Source organism: Medicago sativa, chromosome 1 (assembly GCF_051527215.1).
Source record: "Medicago sativa cultivar Bolivia chromosome 1, Bolivia_mono, whole genome shotgun sequence".
NCBI lineage: Eukaryota > Viridiplantae > Streptophyta > Magnoliopsida > Fabales > Fabaceae > Medicago > Medicago sativa.
Window position 1 is genome coordinate 27,590,457 of NC_140749.1, and position 12,974 is coordinate 27,603,430.

Below are 12,974 nucleotides of genomic sequence, written 5' to 3' on the forward strand. Positions count from 1 at the left end.
ATCTATCATGTACTAGCTACATACTAACACTACTCCTCTAACTGTCTCAACAGAAGCTACAACTTGCAGTTAGGGTTTATTCAAGCTTTGTTCAGTTTACTTGCATCACAAGTAACTTCTTCTTCCTCTTTATATTCTGACATCCTCCCACAAGCTGGAGCTTGGTATATATCTACCATGCCAAGCTTGGACAATAGAGTAAGAAAAGGCTTAGGGTGCAATGGTTTAGTGAAGAAATCAGCAGCTTGTTCTGCACTTGAAACTGGAAGAAGCTTCATGGTTCCATTTTGCACTTTGTCCCTAACAAAATGACAATCTATCTCCAAGTGTTTAGTTCTTTCGTGAAACACTGGATTTGCTGCTATATGTAAGGCACTTCTATTATCACAATACAATACAGGAAGCTTGTCATTGTGAATCTTCAAATCCTTGAGAAGATAAATCAACCACTGCATTTCACAAGCTGCAGCAGAAAGTGCTCTATACTCTGCTTCACTAGAAGATCTGGACACTGTGCTTTGCTTTTTGGTGCGCCATGATATTAAAGAGGAGCCAAGAAAGAAACATGAACCTGTTATGGATCTCCTTGTGTCAACACAGCCTGCCCAGTCTGCATCAGTAAACCCTAAAAGCTGTATATGTGATGACTTAGGGAAAAATAGACCTTTGCCTGGTGAATTCTTCAAGTATCTGATCACCCTACATGTTGCATTGTAATGAGTTTTGGTTGGTGCAGATAAGAATTGGCTCAGTAGTTGAACAGCAAAGCAAATATCTGGTCTGGTGTTTGTTAGATATATCAATCTGCCTACAAGTCTTCTATATGAATATATGTCCTCATAGGGTTGCTCCCCATTATGGTGCAGCTTGATAGATGGATCCATAGGTGTTGAAACTGGTTTGGAGCCTGTAACAGCCCCATTTTCGTCAGATTTATTTTATTTGTTTTTATGTGTGTTTGTGTGTGATTACTCGTATTTGTGTGTATTTTATTCGGGATTATTGGATTCTAGCTTAAGAAGGGTATTTTAGTCATTTTAGACTTAGGGGTATTTTGGTCATTTGGTGAGCGAGGGTAAATTAGTTTTTTTTTTAAGAAGGTTATTTTTTTTTTTTTTTGTGAGAATAGTTATTTTTACTAAGATAGAAATAACTAGTTGTAATAATTTAGGGATATTAATTATCCGGTGTTTTAACGGCTTAAGTAAATGTGGTGACTTTTTGAGAATTTAGTGACATGAGTTTTAGAGGCCCATTAATCTCTAACCTAATTTAGCCCAACATGTGGTGTATATAAGGATATCCCTTAAGAGAAAAATTAGGTCATTTCTCATTATTCCAAATTGTCACAAACATAGAGAGAGGTAGAGAGAGAAAGTGGGAGCAAGAGAAGAGCTTAGAGGAAAGAAGACCAAGAGCTTAGGAGAGGTGAAATTCAAGAGCTAAGGGGAGAGTGAAGCCATAGCTAGTGTTGGTAAAGCTTTGAGGTAAGGGGGTTAGATACTTATCCTCATAATCACTTTTCTTAGCTTATGATTAATTGTTGAATTGATGAATTGATGATTTTGTTTTGTGAAATTCGTACTCCTAATTAGTGGGTAATTATGTGTATACTAATTTTTGTTGAATTGGTGAATTAACATGTTCATATTCATGCTTTTGATTCATAATAAGTGGTTTTTGGGATTTTTGCTTAAAGTGATGAAAAATCATGATTGTGGTTGTTGAATGATGATGAATTCATAATTTGTGTTCTTGCTATGTTAATGGGTGTATATGAAAGTGAAGAAACTAAGTTGTTATTAGTGTTTTTGTGATTAGAGACATCCAATAAAAACCCATCCCAGTTTATTTAACATTAGTGTTCCCTGTTGCTACCTCTCTGTTTCGATTTTCACTAAGGAATTGTTTGATGCTTCTGCCAGCCGTGACCCATATTTGCTACCTGATTTTATTTGAAGGATTAACTAGTATGATTCCATTGTGTATTAGTGTTCGGTTATACAAAATTGAGGCTGAAAATCTTAGTTAACTCATTATGACCATATGATGCAATTTTTTTTTTTTCTTTACGTGAATGCATGATATGATATAGAAATTGTCCCTATAGATGAGTACACCTTCTAGTTTGATTTGTTTGCAATAATTAAGAGAGAATATGTGGTTTTCAACTAGTTATCCTACTTGGGTTAGATTACAAAGGTAGTAATGCATCTAGTCTAGATAATGTTCATGTAGGCACTAATTCACTTGGCAATGCGCATTATTCCTCCTCTGTTGCCAAGTCTGCCGCAATTGCTTGAATTTTAATTGGTTTTCCTTAAAATATAGAAACTATCATTACATGCTTTTTGCTGTGTGAGTGAACTTTTGGTTCTTTAAGAATGGGAAATTAGTTTCAATTCAAATCATTATATATCCATAATCTTTGGAAAACATGATGCAATTTTGGAGGAAATAATTATATATCTTCTTAATAGTAGTTATGAGCTGTGTTATTGCTCACTGTTATATAAGGACTTCTTTCCACTAGTTATTTTTTTTTGACAATTACATGTATATAAATTGAGTTCACCAGATATAGGAACCCATTGGTGCATGTATACGGTGCTTAGTTCTAGAGTATTTGGAATTGTTTTTTTTCTTGTCTCACCTTAGCACTGATATGCCATGCCTACTTTGAATTATAATATTCTTATATTTGGCTTGTTGATCTTGTAAAAGTATATTATAATTTTCATAGTGATTTAAATTAATTGTGTTCATAATGATATGATAGAATAAGAACGAATCAATGAAGTTTGGGTGTTTAATGTGATGAATATCATGATGTTGTTAGATGTCCGTTATACGTGAAATGTGAATTTGGAACCTTGTTGCTTCTTTGAGATGAAGCTTATTGATGATGATTTTGGTGTTGGTGATTTGTAATAAAAGGTGAATTCTTACATGCAATTTGGTGATGATACTGATGGTGGTTGCATGTATGAAAGATGTCGGTGTTCATGTTGGTGAATTATTGTATGATCGTATGCATTGTGGTGTCATATATTCATGCATTCATAAGTGTCCAGAGGCGATGTTTAGAGGCGATGTTTATGATACAATTTTGTATCAAGAGGCGATGTTTTGAGGTGACGACCTTGACGATGATTCGGTACCACATGCATATAAAGTCGTGTCTAGGCGCATTACATACATTCATTAAGGTTTAAATGTGCTATGTTTGATATGTGCTTGGTGAACCTTGGTGAAATATGTACATTGATGAAATTTTGGTGATTGCATACTTAGTGAAATTTGGTGATATATGAAGGTGTGAAAGTACACTTGTTATGATATAGCACATTTGTATGATTAATGTTGAATAAATGACGATGAATCCTTGTGAATAATATGATTAGATTTCATTGATCATCTGAAATTAGTTATGTTGTTTATTTTCATTTAATTGTGCTTAATTTGATTTGAATGATGTCTAACCCCCAGTGGTCGTTTGGTTGACCGCCTGCCTTATTCTTATGAATGGGTAGACGGTGTGCAGGATTAGTTGCTTAGCTGGCTTGGTGAGTTGCTTGAGGATAGCGGAAGCTTCCTCCTTTATCTGCTTTGGAGTTTAGTAGTGTCGGGCTCTGATTAGGATATCGAGTCTTACTTTTATTGTTGGTTTATGTTGAGATTTTTTTATATGACTGTTGAGATATTTCTTATGTGTTGAGCCTTGTTATGGCCTTTGAGGTGGTTACTAGATGTACCTGAGGATGACTGTATGTCTCTGAGATTTTTATGTTGATTGTTGAAATTTTCCGCTGCGTAGTTTTTTTGAAATTGAATATTTGTATGTCTTGAAACAAATGACGACGTGACGTCTAAACCTTTTTGGATATTTATTATTTAAAATTGCATGATTATTGCTTCCGGGTTTAGGGCGTTACAAGTTGGTATCAGAGCCATGTCGGTCTTGTCCGGACCAGAATTGGGTGATTATTTCTGTTTGTATGTGAATGGTATAGGAATATCTTCGATAATTGTTCTGTTGTTCTTATATGTTGGTTGTGGTTTGTGTGTAGTGAGAGATGGCTGGTGGTAGAGATGATGCGGCTATTGCAGCGGCCTTGGCTGCATTAGCGCAGGTGTTGGCTCAAACCAACCAGCAGGTTGCGAATGGTCATCAGGATCATGGAGAAGCGGAGGAGCGGAGGCTCGATCGTTTCTTGCGAAACAAGCCGCCAACGTTCAAGGGAAGGTTTGACCCAGAGGGAGCTCAGACATGGGTGCAAGGCATGGAGAGGATCTTTCGTGCTATGGTGACCAGTGAAGACCAGAAGGTCAGGTTGGCTACACACATGCTTGCTGAGGAGGCTGAGTACTGGTGGACGAATGCTAAAGGGAGACTTGAGGCTAGTGGAGAGGCAGTGACTTGGGCTAGGTTCAAGACTGAGTTTTTGAGGAAGTACTTTCCTGAGGATTTGAGGACCAGGAAGGAAGTGGAATTCTTGAACTTGAAGCAGGAGAATCGGTCAGTGGCAGAGTATGCTGCAAAGTTTGAAGAGCTTTCGAGGTTTTGCCCGTATATCAATGCCGAGGATGCGATGGTTTCTAAGTGTGTGAAGTTTGAAAGTGGACTTAGGCCGGATATCTATCAGTACATGTGTATTCAGGAGATTAGAGATTTCGATACTTTGGTGCACAAGTGTCGTATGTTTGATGATGCCGGAAAGGTCAAGGTGAACCATTACAAAGCATTGCATGATAAGAAAGGAAAGGGTCATGGATTTGGGAAGCCATACAACAAAGATAAGGGGAAGAAGAAAGAGGTGGGTGGAGGCTCTAAGCCGAATGTTGCTGAGGTGAGGTGCTACAAGTGTGGAACTTTGGGTCATTTTGCTAATGATTGTAGGAGGGGTGATAGTTGCTTCAAGTGTGGGAAAGCTGGTCATAAGTCGTTTGAGTGCAGGCAGGATATTACTTGTTACAACTGTGGAGATGCAGGTCATATCAGTACTAAGTGTACCAAGCCGAAGAAGGCGGCGGGTAAGGTGTTTGCTTTGAACGCGGAGGAAGTGGAGCAGCCGGATAATCTAATCCGAGGTATGTGTTTTATCAATAGTACTCCTTTGATTGCAATTATTGATACTGGTGCTACTCATTCTTTTATCGCGGTTAGTTGTGTTGAACGTTTGAATCTGGTTGTAACTCCGTTGTTGCGAGGGATGGTCATCGACACCCCGGCCAGTGGCTCGGTGACTACTTCCTTGGTGTGTGCTAAATGTCCTGTTAATTTTGGTAATGTTGATTTTGAGTTGGATCTTGTGTGCCTTCCGTTGAAGCACATGGATGTAATTTTCGGTATGGACTGGATGTTGTCTTTTGGTGTGAACATCAACTGTTTAACCAAGAGTATAACATTCTCTAAGCCAGTAGCTGAGGTAGGTGGGAAGTTCTTAACCGCGGAGCAAGTGAAGAAATCTTTGGACGATGAAGCTAGTGTGTTCATGATATTTGCTTCATTGAAGGAAAGTAGTGAGAAAGGAGTTTGTGATTTGCCGGTAGTGCAAGAGTTTCCAGAAGTTTTTCCGGACGACATTACCGAATTGCCGCCGGAGAGGGAAGTGGAGTTTGCAATTGATTTGGTACCAGGAACGAGTCCTATTTCGATTGCGCCGTATCGGATGTCTGCATCAGAGTTGGGTGAATTGAAGAAGCAGTTGGAAGAGTTGCTCGAGAAGCAGTTTATCAGGCCGAGTGTCTCTCCGTGGGGTGCTCCAGTGTTATTGGTTAAGAAGAAGGATGGGAGCATGAGGTTGTGTGTGGATTATCGGCAGTTGAACAAAGTAACAATCAAGAATCGGTATCCGCTTCCGAGGATTGATGATTTGATGGATCAGCTGGTTGGTGCGGAAGTGTTTAGCAAGATTGATTTGAGGTCTGGATATCATCAGATTAGAGTGAAGGCAGAAGATATATCCAAAACTGCGTTCCGAACAAGGTATGGACACTATGAGTATTCTGTGATGCCATTTGGTGTGAGTAATGCGCCTGGTGTCTTTATGGAATATATGAATAGGATCTTCCATCCATATTTGGACAAATTTGTGGTGGTGTTTATAGACGATATTTTGGTGTATTCGAAGTCAGAAGAAGAACATGCTGAGCATCTAAGGATCGTGTTGAGTGTCTTGAAGGAGAATAAGTTGTTTGCTAAGTTGTCAAAGTGTGAGTTTTGGCTGCGGGAAGTGAGTTTTCTTGGTCATGTGATTTCGAAGGGTGGTATAGCGGTGGATCCATCAAAGGTTGATGCAGTATTGAAGTGGGAAACTCCAAAGTCAGTTTTTGAGATTAGAAGCTTTCTTGGATTGGCAGGTTACTATCGGAGGTTTATTGAAGGATTCTCTAAGTTGGCGTTGCCATTGACACAGTTGACTCGGAAGGGGCAAGCATATGTTTGGGATGCTAAGTGTGAGAAGAGTTTCCAAGAGTTGAAGAAGAGGTTGACTTCAGCGCCAGTGCTGATTTTGCCAAATCCAAAGGAATCGTTTGTTGTGTATTGTGATGCTTCTAAGATGGGTCTTGGTGGTGTGTTAATGCAGAATCGTCAGGTTGTGGCTTATGCATCAAGGCAGTTGAAAGTGCATGAGAAGAATTATCCGACTCATGATTTGGAATTGGCGGCAGTTGTGTTTGTGTTGAAGATTTGGAGGCACTATTTGTATGGTTCTAAGTTTGAAGTGTTCAGTGACCACAAGAGTTTGAAATACTTGTTTGATCAGAAAGAGTTGAATATGAGGCAGAGAAGATGGTTGGAATATCTTAAGGATTTTGATTTTCAGTTGAGTTATCACCCCGGGAAGGCGAATGTTGTGGCAGATGCCTTGAGTAGGAAGTCTTTACATATGTCTTCTTTGATGGTTAAAGAGTTGGAGTTGATTGAACAGTTTCGAGATTTGAGTTTGGTTAGTGAGTTGACGCCGAATGGTGTGAGATTGGGAATGTTGAAGCTGACGAGTAATATTTTGGAAGAGATCAAGAATGGTCAGAAGGAAGATTTGGAACTTGTGGATCGAGTGGTGTTTATTAATCAAGGTAAAGGTGGGGACTTCAGATTGAATGAGAACGGTGTTTTGATGTTTCGTGACCGAGTTTGTGTGCCAGATATACTTGAGCTTAAGAAACGGATTTTGGAAGAAGGTCACAGGAGTAGTCTGAGTATTCATCCAGGAGCGACGAAGATGTATCAGGATTTGAAGAAGTTGTTTTGGTGGCCTGGAATGAAAAAGGAAATTGCAGAGTTTGTTTATGCTTGTTTGATTTGTCAGAAGTCAAAGATTGAACATCGGAAGCCGTCGGGTTTGATGCAACCGTTGTTTGTGCCAGAATGGAAATGGGATAGTATCTCTATGGACTTTGTCGGAGCGTTGCCGAAGACTGTGAAGGGTTTTGATTCAATTTGGGTGATTGTTGATCGTTTGACGAAGTCGGCACATTTCGTTCCTATCAAGACTGGTATGTCCGTGGCGAAGTTGGCTGAGATCTACATTGAGCAGATTGTCAGGTTGCATGGTATTCCTTCTAGCATCGTGTCAGATAGAGATCCAAGGTTTACTTCTAAGTTTTGGGAGAGTCTGCAAGCAGCTTTGGGAACCAAGTTGAGGTTGAGTTCTGCTTATCATCCCCAGACTGATGGGCAGACGGAGAGGACGATTCAGAGTTTAGAGGATTTGTTGAGAGCTTGTGTTTTGGAGCAAGGTGTCAGTTGGGTTGAATGTTTACCGTTGATTGAGTTTACTTACAACAACAGTTTTCACTCTAGTATCGGGATGGCACCGTTTGAGGCTTTGTATGGACGGAGGTGTAGGACGCCGTTGTGTTGGTATGAGTCAGGAGAAAGTGTTTTGTTAGGACCGGAAGTGGTGCAAGAGACTACGGAGAAGGTGAAGATGATCCAAGAGAAGATGAAAGCGTCTCAGAGTAGGCAGAAGAGCTATCATGACAAGAGGAGAAAGGATATTGAGTTTCAGGTTGGTGATCATGTGTTTCTAAGGGTGAATCCTGTAACCGGTGTTGGACGTGCTTTGAAGTGTCGGAAGTTGACACCTCGTTTTGTTGGACCGTTTGAGATTATAGAGAAGATTGGAGTTGTAGCGTATCGGATTGCGTTACCGCCGTCGTTGTCGAATCTTCATGATGTGTTTCATGTGTCTCAGTTGAGGAAGTACGTGTACGATGCGTCACATGTGATTCAAGTGGATGATTTGGAAGTAAAAGAGAATTTGACTGTTGAGACTTGGCCAGTTAGAATTGAAGATCGGGAAGTGAAGCGCTTAAGAGGAAAAGAGATTATTTTGGTGAAGGTGATTTGGGTTGGACCAACTGGTGAGAGTGCTACCTGGGAATCGGAGAGTATGATGAAGGTTTCGTATCCGGAGTTGTTTCCTTCAGGTAATTTTCGAGGGCGAAAATTCTTTTTAGAGGGGGAGAGTTGTAACAGCCCCATTTTCGTCAGATTTATTTTATTTGTTTTTATGTGTGTTTGTGTGTGATTACTCGTATTTGTGTGTATTTTATTCGGGATTATTGGATTCTAGCTTAAGAAGGGTATTTTAGTCATTTTAGACTTAGGGGTATTTTGGTCATTTGGTGAGCGAGGGTAAATTAGTTTTTTTTTAAGAAGGTTATTTTTTTTTTTTTTTGTGAGAATAGTTATTTTTACTAAGATAGAAATAACTAGTTGTAATAATTTAGGGATATTAATTATCCGGTGTTTTAACGGCTTAAGTAAATGTGGTGACTTTTTGAGAATTTAGTGACATGAGTTTTAGAGGCCCATTAATCTCTAACCTAATTTAGCCCAACATGTGGTGTATATAAGGATATCCCTTAAGAGAAAAATTAGGTCATTTCTCATTATTCCAAATTGTCACAAACATAGAGAGAGGTAGAGAGAGAAAGTGGGAGCAAGAGAAGAGCTTAGAGGAAAGAAGACCAAGAGCTTAGGAGAGGTGAAATTCAAGAGCTAAGGGGAGAGTGAAGCCATAGCTAGTGTTGGTAAAGCTTTGAGGTAAGGGGGTTAGATACTTATCCTCATAATCACTTTTCTTAGCTTATGATTAATTGTTGAATTGATGAATTGATGATTTTGTTTTGTGAAATTCGTACTCCTAATTAGTGGGTAATTATGTGTATACTAATTTTTGTTGAATTGGTGAATTAACATGTTCATATTCATGCTTTTGATTCATAATAAGTGGTTTTTGGGATTTTTGCTTAAAGTGATGAAAAATCATGATTGTGGTTGTTGAATGATGATGAATTCATAATTTGTGTTCTTGCTATGTTAATGGGTGTATATGAAAGTGAAGAAACTAAGTTGTTATTAGTGTTTTTGTGATTAGAGACATCCAATAAAAACCCATCCCAGTTTATTTAACATTAGTGTTCCCTGTTGCTACCTCTCTGTTTCGATTTTCACTAAGGAATTGTTTGATGCTTCTGCCAGCCGTGACCCATATTTGCTACCTGATTTTATTTGAAGGATTAACTAGTATGATTCCATTGTGTATTAGTGTTCGGTTATACAAAATTGAGGCTGAAAATCTTAGTTAACTCATTATGACCATATGATGCAATTTTTTTTTTTTCTTTACGTGAATGCATGATATGATATAGAAATTGTCCCTATAGATGAGTACACCTTCTAGTTTGATTTGTTTGCAATAATTAAGAGAGAATATGTGGTTTTCAACTAGTTATCCTACTTGGGTTAGATTACAAAGGTAGTAATGCATCTAGTCTAGATAATGTTCATGTAGGCACTAATTCACTTGGCAATGCGCATTATTCCTCCTCTGTTGCCAAGTCTGCCGCAATTGCTTGAATTTTAATTGGTTTTCCTTAAAATATAGAAACTATCATTACATGCTTTTTGCTGTGTGAGTGAACTTTTGGTTCTTTAAGAATGGGAAATTAGTTTCAATTCAAATCATTATATATCCATAATCTTTGGAAAACATGATGCAATTTTGGAGGAAATAATTATATATCTTCTTAATAGTAGTTATGAGCTGTGTTATTGCTCACTGTTATATAAGGACTTCTTTCCACTAGTTATTTTTTTTTGACAATTACATGTATATAAATTGAGTTCACCAGATATAGGAACCCATTGGTGCATGTATACGGTGCTTAGTTCTAGAGTATTTGGAATTGTTTTTTTTCTTGTCTCACCTTAGCACTGATATGCCATGCCTACTTTGAATTATAATATTCTTATATTTGGCTTGTTGATCTTGTAAAAGTATATTATAATTTTCATAGTGATTTAAATTAATTGTGTTCATAATGATATGATAGAATAAGAACGAATCAATGAAGTTTGGGTGTTTAATGTGATGAATATCATGATGTTGTTAGATGTCCGTTATACGTGAAATGTGAATTTGGAACCTTGTTGCTTCTTTGAGATGAAGCTTATTGATGATGATTTTGGTGTTGGTGATTTGTAATAAAAGGTGAATTCTTACATGCAATTTGGTGATGATACTGATGGTGGTTGCATGTATGAAAGATGTCGGTGTTCATGTTGGTGAATTATTGTATGATCGTATGCATTGTGGTGTCATATATTCATGCATTCATAAGTGTCCAGAGGCGATGTTTAGAGGCGATGTTTATGATACAATTTTGTATCAAGAGGCGATGTTTTGAGGTGACGACCTTGACGATGATTCGGTACCACATGCATATAAAGTCGTGTCTAGGCGCATTACATACATTCATTAAGGTTTAAATGTGCTATGTTTGATATGTGCTTGGTGAACCTTGGTGAAATATGTACATTGATGAAATTTTGGTGATTGCATACTTAGTGAAATTTGGTGATATATGAAGGTGTGAAAGTACACTTGTTATGATATAGCACATTTGTATGATTAATGTTGAATAAATGACGATGAATCCTTGTGAATAATATGATTAGATTTCATTGATCATCTGAAATTAGTTATGTTGTTTATTTTCATTTAATTGTGCTTAATTTGATTTGAATGATGTCTAACCCCCAGTGGTCGTTTGGTTGACCGCCTGCCTTATTCTTATGAATGGGTAGACGGTGTGCAGGATTAGTTGCTTAGCTGGCTTGGTGAGTTGCTTGAGGATAGCGGAAGCTTCCTCCTTTATCTGCTTTGGAGTTTAGTAGTGTCGGGCTCTGATTAGGATATCGAGTCTTACTTTTATTGTTGGTTTATGTTGAGATTTTTTTATATGACTGTTGAGATATTTCTTATGTGTTGAGCCTTGTTATGGCCTTTGAGGTGGTTACTAGATGTACCTGAGGATGACTGTATGTCTCTGAGATTTTTATGTTGATTGTTGAAATTTTCCGCTGCGTAGTTTTTTTGAAATTGAATATTTGTATGTCTTGAAACAAATGACGACGTGACGTCTAAACCTTTTTGGATATTTATTATTTAAAATTGCATGATTATTGCTTCCGGGTTTAGGGCGTTACAGAGCCTAACAAGCCAGAATCATTGAGCAAATCCAAGCAGTATTTTCTCTGAGAGACAGAAATACCAAGATTGGAATATGCAACTTCAAGACCAAGAAAATATTTTAACTTTCCCAAATCTTTGATCTTGAAGGAAGTATCAAGTAAATGCTTGACTCTTTGGATCTCTGGTAAAGAATTGCCAGTTAAGATAATATCATCAACATACACTAGCAATGCAGTGAATGTATCATTTGAAGTATTCACAAAGAGAGTGTGATCTGCAGAAGCTTGAGAATAACCTTGCTGAGTAAGAAAAATGGTTAACTTCTCATACCATGATCTGCTAGCTTGCTTCAAACCATAAAGAGACTTGTTTAGCTTGCAAACTTGATTTGGTTTGGGAGAATGGACCCCCTGTGGGATTTGCATATACACATCCTCATGTAAATCTCCATGCAGAAAAGCATTATTCACATCAAGTTGATGCAAAAACCAATTGTTGATGGAAGCCAAAGCAAGCAACATTCTGACAGTAGTAATCTTTGCTACAGGTGAGAATGTTTCAAAAATAGTCAAGGCCTTGAATCTGACTGTACCCTTTGGCCACCAATCTGGCTTTGTACCTTTCAATGGATCCATCAGAATGATACTTAATTTTGAACACCCATTTGCTCCCTATAGGTTTGACTTTGGGAGGAGAATCAACTAATGTCCATGTACCATTCTTTACTAAAGCCAATATTTCAGCATTCATAGCCTCAACCCAATGTTCAGATAGCATAGCGTCTTCATAGGAAGTGGGCTCAGTGTGTGAAGTGACAGATAAAGTGAAGTGTGATTGTGAAGAAGAAAGAAATTGAGAAGAAGTAAAGTTAGACAAGGGATATAAACTACCTGAAGAAGATGTGTTTGGTTGATCTGTGAAGGAGTTACAAACATAATCTTGAAGCTTAACATGAACATTTTTAACTCTTTCTGGTCTTCTAAGGACACGCTCAACAACATCTATAGGTTCAGGTATGACAGGTTCAACTTCTGCTATAGGAGCAGATATATTGGGTATAAGAGGATTTTGACTATAAAGAGGATTTTGATTGGAAATAGAACAATCATTGGGAGAATCAGGAAGGAAGAAGGAAGAATCAGAAACAGAATCATGAATAGGTGACTCTACATGGGGAACAGATACAAGTAATGTATCAGAGGAAAGCTGATAATCAGAAGAAGGAGGAAATGAATGTGCAGAATCATTTTTATAGGGTAAAACATGCTCATAAAAAACAACATGCCTGGAAATGAAAATTTGTTTAGAAAGCAAATCATAAAGAACAAACCTTTGACACCAGTTCTGTAACCAAGAAAAACACACTTTCTTGCTCTAGAAGCAAGCTTGGTTCTATGAGAAGAAAGAGTGGATGCAAAACATAAAGAGCCAAAGACTTTAAAGCTGTCAAAATCAGGGTTTTGAGCAAAAAGGAGTTGGTGA

The 12,974-nt window shown here is 37.9% G+C and overlaps 1 protein-coding gene across 3 annotated transcripts; it reads left to right on the top strand.

Annotated features, from left to right (window-relative positions):
• Nucleotides 1–1,320: 1,320 nt before the first annotated feature.
• On the top strand, nucleotides 1,321–11,489 carry LOC146953936 (uncharacterized). Of its 3 annotated transcripts, XM_085712675.1 has the most exons (4): nucleotides 1,321–1,487; nucleotides 3,534–3,566; nucleotides 4,071–5,091; nucleotides 11,105–11,489. In XM_085712675.1, exons 3-4 carry the CDS (start codon nucleotides 4,077–4,079, stop codon nucleotides 11,119–11,121), a joined length of 1,032 nt encoding a protein of 343 aa, XP_085568801.1. In that variant the 5' UTR covers nucleotides 1,321–1,487; nucleotides 3,534–3,566; nucleotides 4,071–4,076; the 3' UTR covers nucleotides 11,122–11,489. The 3 variants fall into 3 exon arrangements, 2 of the variants coding, with proteins under 2 accessions (XP_085568801.1, XP_085568807.1); XM_085712681.1 differs by lacking the exon at nucleotides 3,534–3,566; XR_015011456.1 differs by lacking the exon at nucleotides 4,071–5,091 and having other exon boundaries at nucleotides 1,346–1,487; nucleotides 11,105–11,315.
• Nucleotides 11,490–12,974: the final 1,485 nt, after the last annotated feature.